Here is a 25,128-nt window from a genome sequence, read left to right as displayed (position 1 = left end):
AGAAAAATGAGAAATTTGTTTGTGAAGCCTCTGCATTCAATTCTCCCTTTCAATGTGTGGGTACTAGAAGATGTAAAGTGGCACTTCAGGAGCAAAGGGGACCTGGTCACACTAACAAGGCTCTCGGCTTTTCCATCTCCCTGGAGAAAGTTGAGGCAGGGAACAAAGTCTCACCATGCTGGGCTTTTGTGTGCTTGGCATAGCACAGGACATGAACCAGTATCCATCCTCCTGCTGCTATCCAGAGCTTTTCCTTCACTTTCTCTTCGAGGCTGGTACCCAGCCATTGGTCATACTTGCATTTTTGGGAAAGTCAGTGTTAGACTAGCCTTTTTTCAAACCCGTCATTCCTGTTCCTCAGGGGGATAGGTGGTAGTCTGGGGGCTGAGGTGGGTTGGAGTCTCATTTTCTGGGGACAGCTGCGAGGGACTTGTGAGTGGCAGATCTTGTTTGGCCAGAGCAGCTGGACTAAGGGATTGGGAAAAGTCTGAGAAACAAAGAGAGTGATGTCTGACAACTCATGTCCTGTGAGCCTATGGCTGCACAAAAACCTCTGACTCTCTCCCCTGGAACAAACTGGGGAGATTAAAAATAGCTATTTGTTTTTGTTGTTGACAAGGTAATTTTAACACAGGTCACTTCCCCAGTCTGCTGCACTGCAAGGCAGCACGCAGAGAGATGTGGGAACAAGTGGGCAGCACAGGGGATGGAAAGGAGGAGGTGGGAGAGAGCCACTTCCTTGGGGACAGCAGCATCCCACACAGAGAATTCCAGTGTGTCTTTCCCAGGGGAGGCTGAGTGAGGAAGGAGAGCTGGGCCCCCCTTGGTGCAAGGACCTCATGGGAGAGGTGAGAGTGCTCCTGCACTGTGTGAGCTCCTCAGCTCAGCCCCCTGCTCGGAGCACAACAGAGACTGTCCCCTGTGATCACACCATATGGTCCTTCACAGGCTTTTTTTTCAGAGAAGGGGAAATAAATAAAAGATGTCACCACAATACTGTTGGAGGTCTTTGGTGTTTTTCCCCAATGAAATGGATGGATCTTCCTTAGACAAGAACAGAAAAATTCACTCAAAATCTTTTCTGTCTTGTCTTCTTTTTCTCTCATGGACTCAGTGCAATGAGATGTTTAGATCTAATCCCAGCAAAGTAAACACAAATTTGTGGTGAAGAATATTGCCAAGGCAAGGATCTGAAATACATACCTGACACTAGCACTTCTTTTTGGTTTTTCCATTCTTGACTTTTCTAATTGAAAGCTCTGGCATTTTAGAGGCAAGATTTCACCCTGGGAACTGCTGGAGGATGCTGGGGGACTTTCTTGTTCACCAGAATGTTTACAGAAAATTTGTCACAGCCTGACCAGATCTAATTGGCATGATGTGTAAAGAAACAAGCTCCTTGGATATTTTTAGTACTCTCCAACCTTTCTAGCACAGAACTGTTGGCTGTTAATTAATTCCAGTTGTCTGACAGTTCATTCTTTCGAAGTTGGATTCTCACAAATAATTTGGCTCCAGGTGTCTTTCAGATCCAATGATAAGACAATAGGATGCTGGCATTTATCATGTCTGGTGTCTTGAGTGTATATTTTCTGATGTTTGATACTTTGGACATTATATATCTCTTTATTGCCTTTGCAACTATCCATCTTTTTCTCCTAGTGGTTTCATTACTGCAACTTTAGTCATTGACAGGCAGGAGAAATGCCCCCAATTAACACATGGACCTTTCTGTAGCTGTCTTTTATTTGTACAACATTTTTTCTCTAGCTAAGATGTGTGGAGCATTCTGAACATCTTCACTTTGCTTTCTGCATCCAATTATTTTTATTCTGTGTTTTTACAGTGTAGCTCCATTCATACCAAAGCTATTTGGGTAGCTTTACTACAGGCCATATGGTCTCTATTTGATTTTCCAGGACATTTGGGTGTTCTTATCCGGAATGCCCCTAGTCTCTTCTTTAACTTCAAGATTCTTTACTCTCTATGGTATGGAAAACAGAATTGGAGGGCTTTCTTCCTGTGCTGGCCACACTACAGCCTCAAGCCCAATCTAGACAAAACCCAAGTATATGTATCCCACGTATCCAACAGGACTGGGAGAGATTTTATGATTATAATGGAAAGAGTTAATTCTCAAAACTATTACTAAGTTTCCAAAGTAAAATTTTCTGAGCTAGAATTGGAGACAGGATTTTGAAAGAAAGAAAGAAGTACCAGATCAAAGTCAAATTTATGCTCCTGATAACCCACCAAAGAGTTTTTATGATGGTGTTATAGTAGCCTCATATTCAGCTTTCTTCTGCCCATGTTTTGAACCTATGAATGAGGATGCACTTGGGCATTGCATAGTAAAACATGGATAGTTTTAATGCTTTGTGCAAACCAGCCCAGCCTAGACAGATACACAGAAAACATCCATGAGATCCAACCTTTGAAAAAGGGCTGCTGGAAGACATGGATCTCCAGGAGGGGTTCACTCAGCTCACCCCTTTATACCTGCTCTCTCCTTTGGAAAGAACAGTTTCTCTTTTTGAAAAATGAGTTAAGATTTTCAGGGGCAGAAATATCCAGGTTTGGGCCCCTTCTTGTCCTGAGAGGACTAAAATTGCAGGTCTCAGGTGTCCTCTGTGAACAAGGCTGTGTGCCCTCATGGGTGTCAGGAACATGAGAAATCTCTGCCTTTATCCTTGGTAAGAAGCAGCTGCTCTACCTGCTACTGGTTTGGTTTGGCAGCAACAGCAAGCAACCACCAAAGGCAAGCAAGGACACAGTGTAATTTGGCAGGGATTTTGGCATGAGTGTGCAAAAAGCTGTGTACAATGATGTCTGGCCAAGCAGCCACAGGACTTGCCAGTGGTGCCTGGAGCCTGGCATTCGGCTGCTGCACAAGGCCATGGCTGTTGCCCTCTTGGCTTGGCTCTTGGCACTGATCTTGGCTCATGCTCTGGGCCTCTGGAATGTACAGATTCCTGTCAGCCTTGGGATGGGGCACTGGTAGAGCTGGTGTGTCCCCATCACGCATCTCTGCAGCCCCCACCACGCGCTGCGGCCCCACAGCTCAGTGACTGAAGGCCTCAGCATGGCAGGGGCACACACCACTCACAGCAGTGCTGAATGCCAGCTGGGCTACCTCACAGTCCCCTCCCTCCCTGAAGCTGTGTGCACCACCTGGAGCACTCTGTTGGCTAGGACATGCTTCTGCCACCCTTTCTGACTGGGAATTTGAGTCAGGAGGGGTGGGGAGGGCAGCCTGCAATTGGGCTTGGAGCATACCCTCCCTGTGCCAACAGCAGGGACCCTGCCTGGTCAGTGAGAGCCCTCAGGGGAACTTGAGCCTCTTTTGGGGGCACCAGGACCTCTCAACAGCAAAGCTGTGGGTGCTGAGGTGATGTTTTCCCTGGAGACTTAAAGGCTTTGAGGTCCACAAAATGCTTTGGACCAAGGTGCCTTTGTGCCTGCTCCGTGCTGCTGACACTCCAGATCTCTGGAGCTGGGACCATCTCTCACCCCAAGGAAAGCTGCTCATTGTAGCGAGGTTCTGCACGGTGCAGTAAGCACCCAGCTGGGGTATAAAGAGGATGCCAGGCACCTGCAGGAGCCAGACCCCAAGAAGCTGCAGCTGTGGCCTGAGGAGAACCAACAGCAGGTCAGTTCTGGGGGGAGCCCATGGGTGGCTCAGTGACCAATCCAGCCCAGCCACGCCACGGCTGCCTCCCAGCCTGCCCATGGCCTGTGCAGCCACTGCAGAGCATCCCCCAGCCCCACAGAGCACTGACCTTGGCAACAGGAGAAAGGCTTCTTGCTTTTGGAACATCTCCACAAATTATGAAGTGCTTTTTTTTCTCTCTTTTTCTCCTGTGGTGTTTTTGTTGTTGTTGTTCTTGTTTTTTCTTTTTTTCACAAGTTGGGAGTGGTATTGTACCAGAGTGATGTGCAAAGCCTTGGCTAGTAACATCTGAAATTTTCACTTGTGGTATTTGCTGATATACCAGCATTGCTATGTCCTGCCTGCCATAAGATGTCTAAGCAGCTATTTCTAGGGCATAATAAAGCAACTGAAGTGAAGACAGGCACAGACAGAAAACTGAGATTAGGGTACAGGAGCTGACTTTATCAGACAAAACCATCAGCTTGTAGGTATGAAGCCCAGGTACAAATCAAATGCACATAAAAATATCAAAGTTAAAAACTAGATTCTGGGGATATTTTAACAGGAATCAACCACTGTGTTCTTGTTGAACTAGAAGAGACTCTTTAGTTTCCTTGCTGTACCTTGTCAAAACATTCTTATCTATCTTTGTCTGCAATGTTGGCCTTGTTTTTCTTGTGTAGAGATATTAACTGTACATTATTTTATCTTTTTCACTTCTCTTTTGTGTCTACATTGGTTTCAGGACAGAGCAGAACCCAGAGATAAACTTTTATATCATGAAGAAAAAATCTCACAACTCCCTCTGCCTTTGCTACACATCCCCTCAGCAAATAGTTCACAGTACAAGTCAATAAATCATCCTTCCTCTAAAGTAAACTTGTCTTAAACACTTCTGATGACCAATAAGGAGTAACTGAGACAGAGCATTAGCAGCAAACACGCTACTGCCAAGCACCCTGACCCCACAAGGACAGTTATGCTATTGGTTTTTAAGACCTGTGGAGAGCAGGAGGAGCAGAAATACATTTGTTAAAAAGCATGGCTCAGATCCTCGAGGGGCAGGCAGCGATGGAAATGCAGTGCCGTGCTAATTGGTGCAACTGCCTGGCAAAATGTCTCTAAAATAACAGGCACTCAAGTTCAAGACCCACTGTGGTTTCAAATACCCACTGCATAACCCAGACAGTATCTGGCCTATTAAAGGAGGGCACAAAACCAGGGAGCAGAGAACAATGGTATCTTTCCACATGGGCACTAATCTGGCCAGCGGGCAACAGCAGAGCCTCTTTTCCCCCAGCAGGCTGAGGCTTCTGATGAATTTAATGCTCTCTGAAGACTGTCTCAATTGAAATCAAACTCACTTATGACCTTTCCTCTGAGCAGCAGGACAATAAAATCCATAATGAAAAGGCAGTCAAACAGAAGACAAGAATATGATTTTTTTTAAAATGGATGTTTTATTCATGAAGTATTTCTAAAAATGTGTAAAATACACTCAAATATATTTGATTTGTTGACTGTAGCTAAAAATATAAAAATATACTTAAATGCATAAATTAAATTGACAATAGTAGCACAATTCTGTGTTCACCCAGTGTTTGTTAGAAACACAATTATAAGTAATTATATTGCATATGAGCATGGAATAAATACTGAAGATGTTTTCCAGACCCTTTAATCCAAGCACTGGAAAAGAATTTATGGCTAGCCAAATTTCAAAACTGTGGGGTTTTCACTATAGTGTACTGCCCTGCTCTAGAGCAATATATATTTAGCGTCCTATCGTTACTTACAGTATTTCTCTAGCTTCCAAAAAACCAAGAAACAACTAAACTGTCATGGATATTGGACTACCAGCATTGCTGACACTGTGTGTGTTCCAGTTCCACAGTTTTTTCTCAATTAGCTGGTCCCTAGTCTCCAGTATTTTCTGCAAGCCTTAAAACAAAAAAGTCCCAGTTTGAACCAGCTGTTGATCTGTGAGGTCACTGACAACAAACCAGTTTGCTTAGGCCACAGAGGCGCTCCCAACAGGTCAGGAGTTTGATTTTGTCAGCATGAGGGAGACAGTTGGGGGCACAGGGTCTATAGTAAGTTGCCCAAATACTGGGGTGAGCACCCATTTCAATTCAAAGTTACAGCATCCTGGGATTCCGGGTCCCAGAGCTCACAGCTCCAGAGCCCAGACATCTGTGACAGGGCCATGAGGGAGTGGTGGTCATTCTATATTGCATTTTATTTACACTAACTGTACGTCTGAAGTACTGAAAGAAATCTGAATCAATGTTAAGCACCTGCCAAGGCACTCCTTGGGCATGAAGCTGTGGCTGTGGTAGGCTGTATCTCTGAGTGTCAGATGCATTTCTCTGTTCTGTGGCCTTGGAGAGAGATGCTGATAGAGTGACTTGATGGCTATTGTTCTTATTCCTCTAGCCCATATATTAAACCCCAGGCTGAGGAGCACAGCTAAGTGCTCATGTACTCCTATCTGTCTAGTGTTTAACTTTGTGCTTTCAAAGTCAAAGTGTAAATAACCATATACAATACATTATATAAACTTAAAGCTCACACATTTTCTTTTCTCTGTTCTACAATTGGAAGCAAATTCATTGCATATTATGGCACAAAATAATATTTCTGGCATTTTAGGCATTATTTATTGCTAAATAACTATAGCAGCAGAGAAAAATGTATAAAGTTGCACTTTTTGACATCTTCACAGTATGCCTATTTCTCTCACCCACTTTTGTGTTCCATTAGTAACAAAAAATATCATTTATCAACTCCAGCTATGTAAAATCTATTTTTCCCCCTACAATCGCTAGTGGATCTTGTAATTTTATTGCACAGATTTAAAAAAAATATTTATTACAATTTTTTCATTATTAAATAACTTTCAATACAAAAATTTGAATTAACCTAAAAGCCCAACCCTGCAAGTGCTTCAGAAGTGGAACAGTATTGTCTTCAGGCAAGCATTCCAGTTGACTTTTTCATGAAAGTACTCAGGTAGCTTTGTGGACCATGCAGAGATTCAAAGGATGGGCTCCAAGTGTGCAAATCTTAGCTTATGGATCAGCAACAACACTAGCCTTGCTTTCTAACATTATTATTGGGAAACATCAAGAAGGGAATTCTGAACTTCATCAAGGACATTCAAAAGACATCTTTTTCCTTAAGAGCTGTCTTCGTTCAGCACACAAGCTCCCTCAAATCTATTCTTGTTACATTAACAATTTCCCATCAGTCCTGTTATTCAGCTTAGAGGCACAATAAATATAACTACTTATACTGATAAGTAGGTGTTGTATATTTAAAAAATGCTACATAGATACTTTTTTACTTTTTCTCAGTGGATTTACACTGGTTTCATATGAGCAGAACTGGCTAGAGAGCAGAACCAGAGCAATAATGTGTGTATACATCTCATATGTGACCTACTTGGGCAGAAATGTAAAGCTGCTCAAGAGCATTGTGCCAGAGTGTTTAAGGTCATCTGTCATGTTATGAAGTGATGAGGAGGAAGAGGCTTCTGAACAATGTCCATTATTAACTGAGAGAAAAGGTGAAACTAGCTGTCTGCTATGACATAATTTTGGGTAGACATGTACAAACTCTGTAGCTGCAGACAGGGGAGCTGAGAATGATAAAATAAACTGCAGAATGATGTGTGTCTCTGAAAATGATGAACAACACATATACAGAGCATACAATCAGACTTTTGCCCTCAGAATATATAGCATTGAGTGAGCTCCACTTCCCTCAGCATTAAAAAATGACATGGTGATAGAGAGTGTGAGGTAATGTATAGGGTACACTTGGTGTGTGTTAACAGTGTAATTGTACTGCTGGTAACTAACATGGTGATCCTTGTTCCTCGGCTACCCCTGCAAAAAAGAAAGGACCAAATGCAGTGCATGTAACACAACAGTAGTTTTCACTATGCCTTAAGTGCAGAAGTTATTAGCCTGATCAACAATCAATCTAAAGCTACCATGCTTGTTTGTCCTTGCTTGCTCATCTAGCCATCTAGCAAAGGAAATAGAGAAAAGAAGGCATCTGCAGAAAATGTGCTCATTTCTTTGTGGTTTTTCTTAGACTTTCCTCTGTGAAAATGTCTTCCACCCTTATGCTAGTTGCCTTCTTCTTTGGTTTCCATTAAGGGTGGTGAATTGTGAATTTTGAAGTTTGTGTTGTGCCAAAGAGGACGTGCAGGAGGAATGAGCTGTATTTTCCTTCAGAAACACCTAAAAAGAATGACCAAGTTTACATGTTTGGAGCAGCTGTGAGAGCTGATTTGAACGGTGGCTTCTGAAGCATGTGGGTGTATTTGGTCAAGAAAGGATGAGATTCCAGATGGAATAGGAAGAGTGACTGTTATCAGGCTGTTACCTTCTCTAGGAAAACTAGAGTAACATGGATATGCACAGTCCTGCTGTGGCACAGGAGTTCCTCAGTTAGGCACTCAGTTAGCTACTTACTGATTCTCAGAAGGCCTTCAGAAGTATTTATTTTTCTCCAAAACAGAAGTGGAATTCCGGCACTTGTCTTCAGCAACAAGCTAAGTTTTCTCTATGAAAAGTATGGGTAGCTATATGAAAGAAGAACTATGAATCCCTTCCTTCTTTTCATGGTGGAGATGAACTGTGTACTGGCTTTTCACTATTTGTTTGAGGAGCATTTTATAAAGATAAGTAATAGCTGAACAGAGTGTTTAGACCCCTGAATGAGATGCCTCTTTGCAGAGGAGAGAGAGGCTGTGCATAATCTACTTGGCTGGGCAGGATACCTGGTAAATGCTCTTTGACTTGTATTTCTTGCTATCATTCAGTTCTTTTATTGATAAAAAATTAAGTTGATATGTTTTGAATTTTAAACATGTTTTCAGTAATGAGCCCCTGCCTGGAGGCATGGGGGTTGGAACTAGATGATCTTTAATGTCTCTTCCAACCCAAAACATGATGATTCTATGATCAGGACAGCCCTGCCAGCCTACATTCCCTGATGAGCCATTTCCCATTCCATCTACCCCTGTGGTGGTGACATCATGTAATATTCCAGAGGAGAATTCTTTCTATGGAGACATGCTGGGGCCAAACTGTCCCACAGTGAAAGCAAGTGGCATTTGAAAGATACCAGCACTTGGGGCAAAGTGCAGCTTTACTCCAGCTGAGTAAACTGTGGGATATATACCTTTATATGTTCTTGTTTCAATATGTTTGCCATCTCTCTACTTTTTTTGCTGTCGTGGTACAGCATTGTTTCAGATCAGCTATGGAAGTTGCCAGACTTCACATCCTCACAGGTTTGTTAACACAAATGTCTGAGGAGTGTCTTTGAACACCTTTCTTAATAAAAATTTTGCACACGTGAAAGTGCACAGACACAAGTTGTGGTCTGATTCTGCTCTCTTCAACCAGAGTAAAGAAACCAGTATGTGACCTGTTTCCCCCCAGAGTATGTGGTCAGAGAAAGGTCTGCTAGACTTCACTGCAGGTATGTTGTTTGATATTTTTCTACTATGTCACACTAGACTGAAACTGTTGCTTCTAGTGAGGTGAACCCTGTTTTGGTCAGTTATTAATGAGTTCTGTAAAAGGTATGCCACTGTGATATGGGTTACTCCCATTTTTCTCAGATGAAAAGCAGTAAGTTTAAAGTGTAGAGTAGCATTGTAATTGCTATACAGGACTACTGTTCCTTGCTTAATAGTAGCTTATTTCAACTCACAAAGACTGAATATTTTTTAAAAATGAGGTTCTCTGTATAGGACTTTTTCCATGTCATGCCAATAGCGCCCCAAACGTAGCAGTCCTGTTAGCCATACAATTTAAAATAGTTTATGTAGAACAGTTTATAAAAACTGTGATAAGAAAAAAATAGTATTATCCGAAGCATAATATTAATATAAACAATATGGAAAAAAATACATATTTACATAATGCCAAAATACAATTATATACATTAATATCTATTACATTTAAATTATATATCTTTAAAAAATCACCAGACCAATAAATTATACACAGTCTCATCCAAAAGGTCTGGCACCTTTCTGGTGCATGAAATACATACATAAAAAAACCAAAACAAAACCCCTAGTTAACAAATGTGTTCACAAAAGCAGATATCTCTAACATTCTTAGTGCCTTGAATAAACAGCATCTGAAAGCAAGGAAAAATGAGATTAGAAAAAGTAAACCAACACAGATTCAGCAGTGCTCTGAGGTGGCTGTGTGGGAGCAGCACTAGCTGGTGATGGATGTTACAGCTAAAGTTCAGATCCTACCTCTGCTTGGTCTCTCAATGTGTGAAAGCTGGATGTTTCAGTTCTTGGTCTCCTCCAAGCCTGTTCTACCTGTCTATGAGAACTCTGATTTCTACAGGCTAGATCAAGAAAATTATTTGGATTTCTCATGATATAATCCTAATTCCTAATGTCCAAATTTGTGGAACTACTGAGATCCTTCTGTCTTGACCTTAAAACTTCTACATCCTTTAGGAATCAGCCCTACCAAGGCACAAGGTCACCACTGCTTACAGCTTCTCCACACTGGTCCTCTGGCCATGGGCCCAGGAGTGAAGAGCAGTGCTAGTGCCAGGTTTGCTACTCCTGACACTCTTATCAGCAAGGGACTGGAAAAGGAGTCTACAAGGATGGGGAGTCTGAGGAGAAAGAAAGAGCCCAGCCTAGAACACTTATATTTTCCAGTCAAAGCAGATGGGAAGTCTCCCAAGGCCACCTGTATTGTCAACAGCAGATGAGAGCAATGCAGACAGAAATTGAACCCCATGAATGGCAGAAGAGCCCAGTGAGTGCTGTCAGTGTTCTCAGTTGCTTATGGATAGTGAGAGCATAAAGGTAAGGTGGGAGCAGGAAGTGATGCTATAATGACTACTAATGGAGAAAATAAAGACATAACTGCAAGAATGAAAAGAGCAGAGGGAACAAATGAAGGTCCAGGAAGTAAAGAAATATCAATGGTTAAGGATAGCACAATTCCCCCTCAATTACACTGTCAGTGAGCTACTACATTTGAAACATTTTACAATTAGATAAACTTGCAGTTACCTCTGTGATACTCTGGATTCACATTTTCATATATTGGAAATAAGGGATTTTCTTGTTCACTGCGAAGTTTTCTGGCTCTTAACACATCTCTCACACATTGATGTAGATACACATATTGACACTGCAAAAGATTTGTTTTCAAGACACTGAGGAATTTTGTAATTTAATTTTCTGTACTGTGAAAAATCATTACAAGCTAACTCCCTCAAAAAATCAAGGGTGGTGTTAAAAATTAAAATATAATTCTAAAATTAATCTCCTTTTCACACTACTAATTATAGTAAACTTTTGTGATCACCTCTCTTTAGAAATAATACCAGTAAAACATAAATGACCACAGTATGTTTTGACAGATCATGCCATTAATGAAGGCTTTAGCAACTGTAAAGAGCAATTTCACATGGCACTGTGTTGGATAGCTACTACTTCTGAATGCTTTGGTATAAAGTATATGTAGAAGAATTAATATGCACAGGGAAGCATGCAGGAAAGACAAACAATTTCCTGATTTTTCTTTTTTGTTCTGAAAAGAAAAATTTTCCACAGAATTTTACAATAACATATAAATATTTCAGACAACTGTGAGAAACCTAAATCTCTGAAAAAAATCAGAAAAATCTCTGAAAAAACTATTTTTTTCAGATCCAGTATAAGTTCTAAGATTGTTTCTCACTATAGAGAAGATGACAGTTTTTTCTGAAGAATGCCTTTCATAGAATGGAGCTAAGATGACATTCACAACCAAAGTAAGGAGGGTCAGCATGTTATTGACTGTTGATTACTCACCAAACTATCTTGACAGAATAGATTAATAAACTTTCATGCTTTGCTACTCTTTGTGGTTTATGACATAGGTCAGGTCATAATAGTCTTTCAATTAGTATAACACGGTACCCAAATGTTAGGCCGAGCATGTTTATATATCAAGGTGTACCTTTCTAACATTATCTCAAAAACATAATTTCTCCAATAAGTATATGTATTTTCTCCCCTCACATGCTCTGTGTCTTTCTCTCAGTGCTCTGGCTCTGGGAAAGTGAGGATATCTGCCTTTATGCACATGCAGCTGCTCTCTCTGCAGAGCAGAACCCTGCACCCACCAACACCATGAAAGTCGCCCCAGCATGGAGACTTCCTTGGCAAAGACCATTTTTCAACTGGAATGGTTATAGCTGCTGTAGCATGCTGCCTTTTGAGCTGATGCACAGCTTTCCCTTGCCTGTCTCCACCTCCAGGCCCTTGTCTTAAACAATGCTGAGCCAAGACTGAAGCAGAGGCATTGTTTTGTTGCTGCTGTTTTTCTGTGACGGAATATTGCCAAGTATGATGGTACTGTGGCCTTTGACTTTTGTGGGGATCTGGCTGCCTTTTGACTTAGATGTCATGTCAAGCTCATGCCAAAGGCAGGTTTTGTATCACACAACTTTAGGTGTTTGTAAGTAAAATTTAGGCTCTTGAGGTAGTTGCCTCTTTTTTCCAGCTAGGGAAAAAGAGCCATCCTCCTGAGATGTCTGTCTGCCTTTGCAGACTACAGATGATGGGAATGTAGGAGGATCTGTCTCTGAAGATGCAGAGACTAGGCTGGGAACTCCAAAAGAAGGTCTTCTGTGATTAAGATATTTCCAGGAGCCCCTTTGTTTTGTGTTCCCAGCTGGGCCTCCCTTTATAGCCATACGAGACTTTTACATCTATCAGAAAACACTGTCACTGACAAACTGGTTTCCAAATTGCAGCAAAGAGCTCCATTAGTATCAAGCTACTTGATGCATCAGGCAGATGCATCAAACTTGTTTTCATTCTTCTATTAACGGTTCACAGGGAAAATGTACAGAGTAACTCCACAAAACACCTTTATTAAATCAGCTCCTAAATGTTTAGCTTCTATCAGTATAACATGATTTTCTTGCCATTTTAAAAGCACAGAAAAAAAAATACAAAACATTTACTTTTTCTGAACTTTGAGAACAAATGTACTTGCTTTTGCATAGTACATTATATTAGGAGAATGCCAATCAACTTTCCAAAATCATTGTAATGAAAATGAGAGAGCAGCTCAATAAAACATAAACAGCAAAGGCACAAGGTCACAGTGGCCAGAATTTTAAAATTGCATACATCTAATTTTCTCTGTCCTGCATTCCTCTTTCCCCTTATGTCAACCTATCTGTTTGTTTTACACTTGTATTCCAAACCCATCCCTGAAGGACCTATCTCCACTTAAAGCTCATTTACTGGACTCTGCAGTGAAGCAACTGTGAGCTGTTAAGTGCCTGATGCATAATGCTGCTGGGGTGATTATGGGGCTGGGGAAAGAAAAGGAAGAAATCTACAAGAAGCATAACTTCATTTTGTTATGGTTTGGACCCTCTCTAAGAGAGCCAATGGAAAAAGACCTGAACTGGAAATTCTCACAGAGCTAAAATACATTTAACTTGTATTTCACAGTGGAGTAAGTGCAAAGTGCTTTGAGAGCCTTTAAGATGAGATTGATTATTCCATACTGTAGGCATAGCAGGCTATCCAAACCTTACCTCTGTCTGAACCATGTGAACACGGTGAAGCCTTAGATCATGGACTGCTGCATAAATGTCAACAGTGTCCTTTGAATCCAGCTGCTGCAGAATTCGGTCCAGTGCAATGAATGTGCCAGTCCTGCCAACACCAGCACTGGAAAAGAAAACACCCAAGAGATTTAAAAGCAGATGGATCAAAGCATTCACTATCTTCATGTGATACTTTTGTAAAGTTCAGATCTCCAGGGTGAGAAGCAAGTTGTTCAAATGGCATCTTTGGGCCTTTAAACCACTTTATAACAGAATTTATTTAGGAAGGAGGAAAGGATAGTAATGGTAGAGGTATCTCTGCTACTGCCTGCACTGCTTTCTGCTTTGGATTAACCCAGTCATTGACATACACTGAAAGGCTGCACCTGACTCTAACTTTGAAACCTCTTCCTCCAGAGATGCAGCTGTGGGACACAGCAGACATCTGACATGCTGCAGCCCATGCTGTCCAGGCAGACACAGGCAGGGTCATGTAAGACACAAGCCTCAGCCCATATAATGGTGGAGGGCTCAGATTCTACAATCAGGTACTACCAGTGAACATATGGCTTTATCAGAAGATACAGCACCAATTGCACTCTTTCTCCCTCTGTAGCCCTATACTCTGCTGCAGCTGGCCAGTGGATAACCGATCAGGCAGTTCAATTTTGCAATTTTTTATGCAAGTGTAGTGGTGGACCACAGAACTGAGAGAAAACCGCAGCCCTGTGACTGCCAGGGATGGAAAAAGCAGAAGAGCATGAAAAGGCAGTAGGAAAAGGGAATCTCAGTCAGAACGGGGGAAGGACAGATCTGTCAGCTAGTCTCAACATCCACACACAGTCAGATTTACCCCTGGTACACTTTACCTTTTAAACACCCTCTGTGATTCCAATGATAGGCCACAACAGCAGCATGTGGGCAATTTAAGAATGCAAAAGCTGATGAGCAGTGGCAGCTGCTGACACTTTCATGCTCTGCAGTGGTACCACAGAGACACAGTGGTTCCCTAAGAATAATTTTTGAGCCATCTCCAGGGTGAGGTTGTGGGTGAATGCATGTGCCCTGGGGATACTGCTCTGATGTATCTGGAAACTTAAGACCATCAGCTATCTCTCAGATTCTGCAGCTGCCCATAGTGTAACAGGGATGAAGATCTGGGATCTTCCCAAGGGTAGGCACAAGGGCTCTGTGCCACTGATGTTTTGGTGCTGCACATACCTGCAGTGTACAATACTTGGTCCTGTGTCTGGGGTCCTGTTGATATAATCTCTCACAGTTCTGACAAACTGGATCAGGGATTGGGTGGTCTCTGGCACACCATGATCCGGCCATACAGTGTAGTGGAAGTGACGAATGAGCCTCGTTGAGTCAAGCTGCTCTTCCTATTGGGATTCAAAAGTGTGGGTCATCAGGACAAGAGAGGAAGGGACACATAGAACAGGTACCCTCAGAGAAAATGCTATAGCTTCCACCAGAGGGGAGTTGGGCATGATGCAACTATGGTACAGCAGAATAAACCTTCCTAATTTAGCCTTGCAAGTGTTTTAAGCAAATTAATCAGCAAAGAAAAATGCAAACATACACTGCAGATTTTAAACTCTCGTATTGTCCACTCTGGGAGCACCGATTCAGACAGCATCTCAACAATCAGGTCTCCATAGTACAAGGAATCCTGGTCATGGGGCCAGTATTGATCACACTTTACCTGCAGAGACACAAGGAAAGACAGATTTAGTGGTCAAAATAGCTACAAACAATGCCACCATCCTGCACTGGCAGAAGCAGACTTCAGACTCCTTGTGCCTGAGGATGAAGGAAGACAGGCAGCAGCTGAATTCAGAGATGCCACTCTCTGCCATGTCAATAAGCAGGGTCTGGCATGGGAATGGGTTAGCATGGGGGTGGGAAGTGGAAGTTTTCATAATTCATTTGTGATGGGGGGAATGGGAAGTACTTCACTGATACCTTCTTATAGGGCATATTTTCTGTGCCAACATTTCTCAAATCTCTGCTTGGATGAGAGCTATGTCTCCAGTGCCCCTTGCTCATCTTTTGCTGAGACATGGCACTAAGGTCCAACTTGGAACCAGTGAGATGCAGAAGGATACAGATCCTATTCTGTGTTGGCTTTCCCCCTCTCCTCAGGAAAAAATGGTAAGCTGAGAGGAACTGACCCTATATGTGCTACTAGAGGATCATGACTTCAAGTTTGTTTAATCTTCTTACAGATCTAGTCACTGTCTTACAAAGGGACAGGATGTGGTCATACCTGGGTAGGTATGCTACACCTGCATTCAGGAAGAGTGTTAAGTGCATGAGTGGTCTCTTTGCAAACTACATCAGGGCTTATATATCAGAGATAATTTGATGTATTTACTGATCAACATTTGCTCTTCAGAGCTTATATTTAAAGTAGAAGTTGATCAGAATTGATGTGATAAACAGGCACTTTTTGTTGGTGGTTGTCCTGCATGCTGAAGAGAATTGTCTAGTGAACAAGGTCCTGGATTAGAGACCAGAAGCACTGAGCTCTGATCCTAATTCTAGCCTTGACATGCTGCCTTCATCTGTCTCCAGTCTTTATATTACACCTTTTCTTTCATGCTGTGTATCTCCTTGACTGGGCTCTTTTTGGCCTTAGTGTGATGAAAATAAGAAGCAAAATCTTTTAATAGATGTTAAAACAGACATTAATAACAAAGAAGAGTCACTGCTTACCCGGCCCTTCTCAACACACTGGGTTACCATGACAATATTGTGAACATTTTGCTCCCATGCCATCTTCCAGAACTCATCTTTGGTTCCAGGCAAAGGGCCCTGAGTTGCTATGTATTCCCTGCGGAAATTATTGCCCTGCAAATAAAGAGAACTCCATTAGTTTCCAAAAGGGCAGGAAAAAAATCTTCTAAAAACTGAACAAGGCTTGGGATTGCAGACAGGGCTCTGCAGCAACCCTTCCTGGGACAATAGTTTTGAAAGCTAAATTGTTGCCTTGGACCCAAAAGCAAATGACTGATTGGAACAGAGAGAAGGAAGAGATGGTGGCAGTTTATCTAAATACTGTCCCTTTTCTGACAATCAAAGCTTTCCAATGTTCTTTTGTGTTCAGCACAGTCCCAAGCAATTTTAAAACTGCTAGGGGTTTTTGTTTTATTTATCATTTTTAATAAAGTAGCTGAGTTCTGGCTTGAAATCTGGATTGCTAAAGCCACTGCTATTATCAATCATAACTCTTTGGCAAAGGGCATTAATTTAATTTCAGCCAGTTTTGTCACCCTGCAAGGTGCCAATGCTGTCAGGATGAGCTACAGCTCTACAGTGAGGATGCCACCTGCAGTGATAGCTACAGTTGTTATGGACACTGTATAAAATCAGCGACCTTTAAAAATATGTCCTTGGCCAATTAGACTTGCTATCTTACATAACTATAGCAATGCTAGAAAGTGTCCTTAAGTGCTGGGTAAATCACTCACAGTTAATTTAATGGTAGTCAGCCACAGTCTTTCAGTACACCCACAAAATGAGTTCTTATTTTTTTAGCGAAAAGTGAATCAAGGAAGGGGGAGGGGAGCCTTAACCATCCAGCTTTATAGTCAGCTTTAGATGACGGAAAAATTACCACTGGAAGGAGGACTGCAAAACACCACCCTTGAGTCACTTACTGGTATGTAGCTTGCATTAATGTAGTCTGAGCAAGGGTCATCATCCACATTGGAAAGCTTCACTCTTGATGTATCATCTAGCAAGAAATTGATTACAAGAAGCTTAGGGCTAGGTCTTGATTTTCAGTCCCTCTCAGCACTTACAGAAATGCGTTTGTGAAAGGACTGCCAGCGCTATTACCAGATTTTATATGAAGAGCTAATTTATAAGGAATAACTGCTGGTTTTACTGCCTCTTTAATCTGTGAGTGCTGTGGAGTGTTCCAGAGACTAGGAGATAGATGGGTAAGAAGGATGCAGTAAATATACTGAATTTCCTCTGCTGAGCTGCATAGGATTTGTTATGACAACAAAAGGGCCAAAATAGCATCCTCCTTTGATCCTAACAGCAGTATGCTGTACTGAGAAGTAGTGCCCAGCTCTGCCCTTGAAAGAACAGTTGCACTTCAGTGGTATTCTGAGCTAATGCTGAGCAGGCAAAACATCTTCTGTAGGTGAAGGGCCCTCTGTACAGAAACATATAGTGCCTGAGCTGCCAGGACACTGATTCATGAGATAATGCCATGCTGGATCTCAGTCAGGTGTCACTGCTGGCATGAGCAGGCAGGACACAGGAGAGGCTGTGCTGCCAGCACATGCCACATCCATTAGTGGGGATGTGGAGCAGTGAGTTATGTGGTGGTCCTCCTCAATGTTCTACCTCCAAAATGACAGGTAGGAGATTAAAGGGAGAAACTCTCAACAACAGACAGGTCTTGCCTGAGAGGAACAGGGTTAACTTACACATCTTACCGTGCAGAATCACACTAGCTCTATATTGTATAGTAGGTTTAGTGTACACTGAAGAACAAAGATTTGGCAAGGCTGTCAAAGAGCACTGAATGGATGATACTCTGCATGTAAAAAACCCTACTGTTATTTCTACTATCCTTGTTATCAGCAGTGACTGAATGCCCCTAATAGCTGGAGCTTTTTCTCCCTGGACTGAATGCTAGTCATTACACCTCTAGTGTGAAATTAAATTACTGGTCTGTGTGAAGCCATTCAGGGCCATGCATCATCTGCCTCCTAGCACAAGAACCTGAGCTGGCACAGATATTTCATTGTGGACAGAAAGGAGGGGAGGGATTGGCTACACTCTTTTCCACTAGGCTTGCTGAAAAAAAAGTGAAAAATAGCTGGTGTGATGCAATATTACACAACCAAAGCTAAAACTCACAAGGCAATATATTATTGTATCGATTCTTCCCTCTGTTCTCTGGCAGAAGTGCTATATCACATGTCTGGTTTCGACCCACATCTTTCAAGTCCTGCAAAAAAGGAATAGGAATAAAATGTGAGGTGAAAATAATTAAAGGACAAGACAACACAAAGGGAAATAGTGTTCATCAGCTCTCAAAGGCCGTGGACAGAAAACAGGTGCTTTTTTATAAAAAACGAACTGAAATTACATAGATAATCATACTGTTTTAAAGCAAGTGCATGGCTGGCAGGTACCTTCTATACTTTATCACACAGATGTGCCATACAAACAAATGTTCCTAATCTCCACCAGACAAGTATCAGGCAGAGGCTGCCAACCAGAACATGCCAAATGAAGAGCTGGTTTCTGCACATGGACAAGTGGAGTTCAAATGAAATGCTCCATCTTTTTTGGATTTGTGTGAATAATACAAACATATGCAAATCTTTCTAATACATTAACCAGTTGACTCAGTCAGCCCGCCCCTTCACAAAGCAAGTCCTTTGCCTAGGTTAGGATCCCACCTCATACTCCTTGGACAGAAGGTAGTTGGAGTCTGCTTGAAGTTTGGTGAAGTGTGCTTCAAAGTGACTGACTTTGATCGGACTGAAATATTCAATAGGAGGAAGAAAATCACAGGATGAATCACAGTCATAATTTATCCAGTTGGCTACCAAGAAGGTTTTAGGTATTAATTTTTTCTTTTTACCTGGAAGTTTTCCGGTACCTGGAAATTATTTCAAAAGAAAAAGAAACACTTCATCAGTAAGTGATCAGATGGCTCTGTTCAACCACAATGCTATGTTAAAAAAACCAAATTTTTACATTACCCTTTTTGCCCCAAGTTCAAATGGACTGACAGTGGCCTGTCTCTGCGAATGTTCAGCCTCGCTGTAGGTCTCTCATGACCATTTCTGGAACAAAAAGGAAAGTATTCTGTTATATCATGAAGTTTTGAAACTGGTAAGAGTTGGCACTGATGTAAGTTATACTTTCTTAAATTTCTTTTTTTCCAGTTTACCGTTTTCCAGTGTGTTTTGATTTTTGGCTCTGATCCTGTGACATTGCTCTTAGCTCAGGCTCAGACTTTTCTTGTATTTTAGCTTGGCAATAGTGATGTGGAATGTATGCATGGCACAGGCAGGTAAGACATTTTTCTTGTTCTGAAACACTCACAGCCCAGTCCATCATTAAGGAGGGTGCCCTGTGCTAAGATGGACCCTAAATCAGTTGATTCTCTACATATAGAGCAACACAAAGGTAGATTTTCAGAGCTGTAAAAGGTCTACAGCTTCCAGCACATCCACTCTGCAGACCAAGCCTGTAGCAGATGCCCACATTCATGGCAGGAGTAAGTGGCATAACCACAGCAGGCTCTGGGAAAGCCACAGAAGTGGTACTTACTCCACACAGTTAGTGTTGCCTTTCATCTTTTTGCTGCCATCTCCTCCTTCAAGACACCTACCTTAGAGAACACTTTCTCTTTATGTCTGATGTGGGAAAACCATACCAGTACTACTGCCGTCCTGCTGGGTGGCAGCACTTACAACACGAAACCACATTCTATAATGAAGTTTATCCATTTTGGCTAAAAGCTATGACTAGTCAGAAAATAGATTTTGTTTCAATCTGAAATTCTGGCAAATTCATATCAACTTAATTTTGCATCAGTAAAAGAACTGAACTTCAGACTTGCAGTGTTTCCCATGCACTGGAAATGTTGAGGTTTTTTTCTAATTACAGAAACTACAAAGAATTTCACATTTCTCAGTCATGCAAAATAGTTTAAAGGATAAAGATTTTTTCAGTTGACATACAGTATTTAATTTTTTAAAAAGATGTAAGTCCACTATTTAGGATTCATCTGTAATGTCAAACATACAACTATAACTGACAAAAAAATGAGAAGCAAGGTTTGAGCTAATCTTTCGGACACTGAGGTAATGCCACATTTCAGTATTTTTGAATTGAAATGATAAAGTCTAAATGAACAGTTTCAAAAGCTTCCCATCTACAATGTAGATGCAATTAATCTGAAACACTTCATTTTTTGACAAAAGACATTTTTTTTCCCAGAAGATAAAAGTTTGAACGATAAACCAATTTTTATTCAGAACTATTCAGACTCCTACTGCAAACTAAAAGTTACAAGGATCCTCTATGACATAATTCTGACACCATTTGAATTAAGTATATATAGATTTCTTAATATGCAAGTCATTAGTTGTATACTTAGTGTGTACAGAATTTGGGGGGACATAGATTTTATCTGTTGAATAGTTCAGTGCATCCATCCAATTTTTAGCTAAGCCTTATAAATTGTATTACTTAAATGAATATAATTTGACATGACTTCAGTAACGGAGACTGACAAAGGGAGTCAGCTTACCCAACTTTTTGTCTGCAGACAAATAAAGCAGTAACAGCCACCAACATCACAATCAGAAACAAGCCAGCACTCACACCTTCAATAACTCCAAAAAGAGGCTCTAGAAACAAAACAGTGTATTTATGTATCTTGAGGAAAGGATCAAAAGAATCAGAGAATCAATAACTTTCAGGGAATCTGTTATTATCAGCTGAAGAAAATGGCTAAATACAAGGAAATCTAAGGCATTAAAACACTTAGCTAAAACCTGGCCTTGATCTTCTATCCTCATTTTTTCAAACCATTAAACAAAATTTTTCACTCCCAACCACAGTAAAAGAAAGCAAAAACTCCATTACATGGGAGTGATTCTCTTGCAGTTAGAAGCTTTCTTGGTGATAGCCTCACTGAGCATTTTTCCTTTTCTCTACTTTCAGCAGCTCTGTCAAGCAGTCCTCTGAATTTTCCAGTAGAGGTAGATAAGCCAAGTCAGCTTCCTCTCAGAGCAGCTCTCAGGACATGCACAACAAGCTTTGTTCCACTCCTTACAAATAGCTCTAGATGCCAGAGTATTCTTAGGCACAATATGCAATCACATGGCACAGTCACTGATAACAGCCTGAAACTAACCTGCCTCTGTAGTGATTGGTAAAGAGAAGAAGGTGTCTGCAAAGAGCGGTTTAGGAAGTTCCTTCGGGTCTTCACTGAAAAGCTGAGTAAAAGCTCGTATGCTGATTCTAGAAAATACAGTAAAAAAATGGTTCATCAGATGTTCAGAACCAACAGCAGAAAAGGAAAAACTCATTTTCCCCTTTGAGACAACGAAAACCTTTCCACTGACCACAGATAATTCTTAATATAGACACCTGAGTTAATCAGTCTTCTACCTAATTAATAATACTGATCCCTGAGTTAAATATGGGGGACTACAGCCAGTACAGGTGGAGGGCCCTGAGGTACCCTGGCAGAGGTAACAGATGGGGCTCTGGCTGCAGGCACACATAGCCTGACCATGTCTAAAGGCAGGACTAGCAGAAGCTGCAGAGGAGAGAGGACTCAGAAATGCTTCTCAGGGGGGACACACTTTCCCTTCACTTGGCTGGGCATGACTGTGCTAATGGATAAATGTTATAGTCCTCTTTGTTCTCCTGGTAATGTGGGTGTTTCCCAGACTGAAGTTTTGGGAAATGTGCCCTAATGAGAGCAGCCTATAGTAGGCTAGCACTGTTTTAATGATGATGAAGAAGCTGAGAGGCACAATGGGCACCCCTTGGCATGTGCCTTCTGTCCATGTGGCTTTTCAGTGAGCAGCTTGCAGGTCTCTTGGGGCTGGTGTTGGCAGTCATCCTCTTCTACACCCTACAGCTAACCTGGACCTAGCTCGGGAGCCTGTGAATGGTGCCACAGGATAGAATGGCCTCCAGGTTTTTCTAGCTTCTTCCAAAAGAACAAGTGGGGTAGTTCTGCCAGACTGAGTGAAGCATGCTTTCCTTCTTCTTGCCTTAACTTAGCCAATTGTCTTCAGTCTTTCTAAAGAAATGTTGAGCAGCAACAGGAGAGCTTCCCATGAAGTTGATGTAAATAAATAAACCTATTCACTGCACAGAGTTTTGTGCATAATTAATCATATCATTCCCATGCTAGTGGATGACTGGTTCTTACCTATGGAATGGGGCCATGGATAATAAAGCTTTCATAAATTTGCAGTGAAACACACAGAACATTGTACAATGCAGTCCCTAATCTACTGAAGCTCAAGTGGATGAGGCACCCAGATGACACCAAGCCTAATATATAAGAGCACAACTACCAATATGAGTCTAACCTGTACGCAGTTCGAGGCTTTAGAGGTCCATCACAGAATTTCTGGTGATCTGGATCACACTTTCCTCCCAGATTTTCCATTTCTCCTCCAAGCTTAATGTCAAAGCTTTTATAGTCACTGTCAGGGTTTTCAGCACAGCTACTGGCAAAATAATTTGTCTGGTAGATGCGTATAGAATCATTGTGTTTGTACTCCAGGTAGGAGGGTAACGGGTGCTGCTCATCGGGCTTTGGTCCTTCACTGCCTATGCCATGTGCAGAGAAAGACAGAAGGTTTAGATGCCACAGCCATTAATGTGATGAGGTTTATAGGCTCAAGCTCTTGACAGACATGTTCTTATCCAATTTTCTATTTCTTGGAGGCTACCTCATGAATGCAAAGCTACAATGGTTAGGGTACCTTGTTTCTAGTACCAACCTTTCTATTATTTTTTTGGCAGATTTCCTCACAAGTCCTCAGTGCAACTTTTGCTGCAATAGGCATGCACAGGTCAATTGCTATGACTTTTTTCCTGTGCTGTTGTTGGGAGTTTTTGTGATCCAGATTCCTGGATCCTACTACTAGCTATTTTAAAAAGAAGTAAAAACCCCATAAACGGACAACTCTACTGTATATAGAGAAAAACTACAGTAGGAAATTGCAGGGACCTCCTGAATGTAAATTCACAATACTGGAAGAGACTCAGATAGGCAAGCTATAGCAATGAGTAGTCCTTCTCAAAGAGCTTTATAGCTTGCCCAAACATGACAGAGCAGACAGTGGAAATATTATCTGTTTTTTTTTCCTAAGGGCTGATGGACAGAGAGATTAATAACTTTCATAAAGGTCACAAAATATGTCTTAGTATGCCAGTAAATGCAGCCACTTCTAAAAACAAGGTATAAATTGTTGAGACATGTATCTGATTTGCCAGACACACATCTCAACAATAGGTCAGCTGTAGAAAGGGAGGTTTACATGCATGTCACAAGGACCATTTCTGTTCTGCTTTATGGTGCTGCATGCAAAGTCATTTTCTTCAGTTAGCAGACATGACCTGGCAGACCTGTGGCTTCTCAGCATGGTTTACTGAGACTCTCCAAGGGGGTTGCCTTTTAGTGTTCACACCTAACCTTTCAAAATCTATGTTCACTATGATCTGTGTTCACTGGCAATGGCAACCAACATAAGCTTTCGACTACAAAAATTGTCTGAACATACATGACAGTGTAATCTAGAGTACTGCTTCTGTCTGAACTCTGTAGTTGCTACAGACTCTCTGAGAATAGGACTCTGTATATCCTCAGGCTAGGGAGGAAGTATAGATCCAAAACCTGTATGACACTCAGCCATTAGATAAGGAGAAACCCTGTTGCTGTGCAGTGATAGGGATGTACTTCCCCATGTAAATTTTATTGGCTATGGAGAGAATAGCATTAAATCATGACACTTACCATCAGCCTCCCTCACAACCACAGTAAAGTACTTCACAGCTCCATTAGTATCACTAAACCAGCTGCAGTTGAAAGTAAAGTTGATGGAGGATTTGGTAATCAGCACCTCTTTTTTGTTCACCCGTACATCTGGAGGTGGCTGAGGAGGACCTGAGTAATTAAATAAATAAAAAATAGATACAAAATAGAGAAAAAGCATTACTTATGTACTTGCTGTGAGATAGACCTAATAAGGAAAATGCAATTTGTAATAAATCTTGGTTGCCTGGACCTAAGTCTCTGATTCTACTCTCTTTGCAATCAAGAAAGTGTCTTCACCTCCCACAGTGAAACTGCCAGAAGATGAAACAAGCCAGCAGTGTGTTCACCATAATAAGTGTGACACCTCCTCAGTATGAATTCCTGCAGAAGCCCACATGGAAATGCATTAAAGTCATGTCAAGCCTATGAAAACAGAAATTGTAGCTGCTGAAAACAACACAGTTTTAAGCCAAGCATTTGGAGGCCACTTAACATACTCACTATAGACATTACCTATTTCAAGCATATATATTTCTGCTTTCTTTTCCAGAGGAACAGCCAGGGTTAGCCAGACAGAACACTCAACTACAGAGTACCATTTTCTAGTCTGACTGCAGAATGTCCATAGGAAATGTTCTTTGTATGATACAAAACTATACTTTGAACATTGACACAGTAGAAGTAAATTGGAAAGTGAAGTTCACAGGGAAGAAAGTGCAGCAAAGGTGGGGATTTTAATGATCTACATTACTGATTCTTTTAAAAATCTGTAGTACTGAAACTATATTGCACATATGGGAAACATATAAAAACTGTAAGCAGAAGGCTAAATTTCAAAAGCTTTTAGAATGCCAAAAGAACCAAAAATTCACACAATTATACGCTTTTTAGCTAGACCTCTTACATCTATGAAGTCTAGCTGCAATTTTTTTTTGTTTCCTTGAGGTAGGGCCTCCAGTGTTAACCAGGGTCTGGGAGAGCAGCAGTGTTCAAAACAAGTAAGTGACAATAAACAAACATGAACATAAACCAAATAAGAGTAAACATGATCAGCAAACTTTCAAACAGGACTCAGTCTCACCTCTTGTGACATGAATAACTAGGACTTGCATCTGGATTTGTAGAATCCTTTGTGATAAGGGAAGGAGATTAAAAGGCAATTGAGGGGCAAAGGAGAAGGCAGTTTGGTGACTGAACTCTAGCTTAGCTCAACAGCTCCCAAAGCAAACATAATTTTTATGATCTAGCATTTCACATAAACGTGGCTTTTAAAAAGCAGCTACAGAGGCGTCCCTGAATATAG

General features: G+C 41.4%; 1 protein-coding gene across 3 annotated transcripts in view; it reads right to left on the bottom strand.

Annotated features, from left to right (window-relative positions):
• Nucleotides 1–5,089: 5,089 nt before the first annotated feature.
• PTPRB (protein tyrosine phosphatase receptor type B) overlaps nt 5,090–25,128 on the bottom strand; it is a 62,695-nt gene continuing 42,656 nt past the window's right edge. For all 3 annotated transcript variants that reach the window (XM_054631318.2, XM_077178829.1, XM_077178828.1), the window contains 15 exons: nt 23,805–23,954; nt 22,372–22,615; nt 21,177–21,283; nt 20,568–20,667; nt 19,009–19,092; nt 18,888–18,905; nt 18,703–18,784; nt 18,155–18,245; nt 16,936–17,012; nt 15,992–16,126; nt 14,856–14,978; nt 14,492–14,655; nt 13,259–13,394; nt 10,728–10,848; nt 5,090–9,820 (listed from right to left, as the gene is read on the bottom strand). In XM_054631318.2, the coding sequence (XP_054487293.2) occupies nt 9,798–9,820; nt 10,728–10,848; nt 13,259–13,394; nt 14,492–14,655; nt 14,856–14,978; nt 15,992–16,126; nt 16,936–17,012; nt 18,155–18,245; nt 18,703–18,784; nt 18,888–18,905; nt 19,009–19,092; nt 20,568–20,667; nt 21,177–21,283; nt 22,372–22,615; nt 23,805–23,954 (1,655 nt within the window). In that variant the 3' untranslated portion in view covers nt 5,090–9,797. The remainder of the gene's footprint in view (nt 9,821–10,727; nt 10,849–13,258; nt 13,395–14,491; nt 14,656–14,855; nt 14,979–15,991; nt 16,127–16,935; nt 17,013–18,154; nt 18,246–18,702; nt 18,785–18,887; nt 18,906–19,008; nt 19,093–20,567; nt 20,668–21,176; nt 21,284–22,371; nt 22,616–23,804; nt 23,955–25,128) is intronic.

The sequence above is a fragment of the Agelaius phoeniceus genome, chromosome 5 (assembly GCF_051311805.1).
Source record: "Agelaius phoeniceus isolate bAgePho1 chromosome 5, bAgePho1.hap1, whole genome shotgun sequence".
NCBI classification, from domain to species: domain Eukaryota; kingdom Metazoa; phylum Chordata; class Aves; order Passeriformes; family Icteridae; genus Agelaius; species Agelaius phoeniceus.
This window is presented reverse-complemented; position numbering and strand designations above follow the sequence as displayed.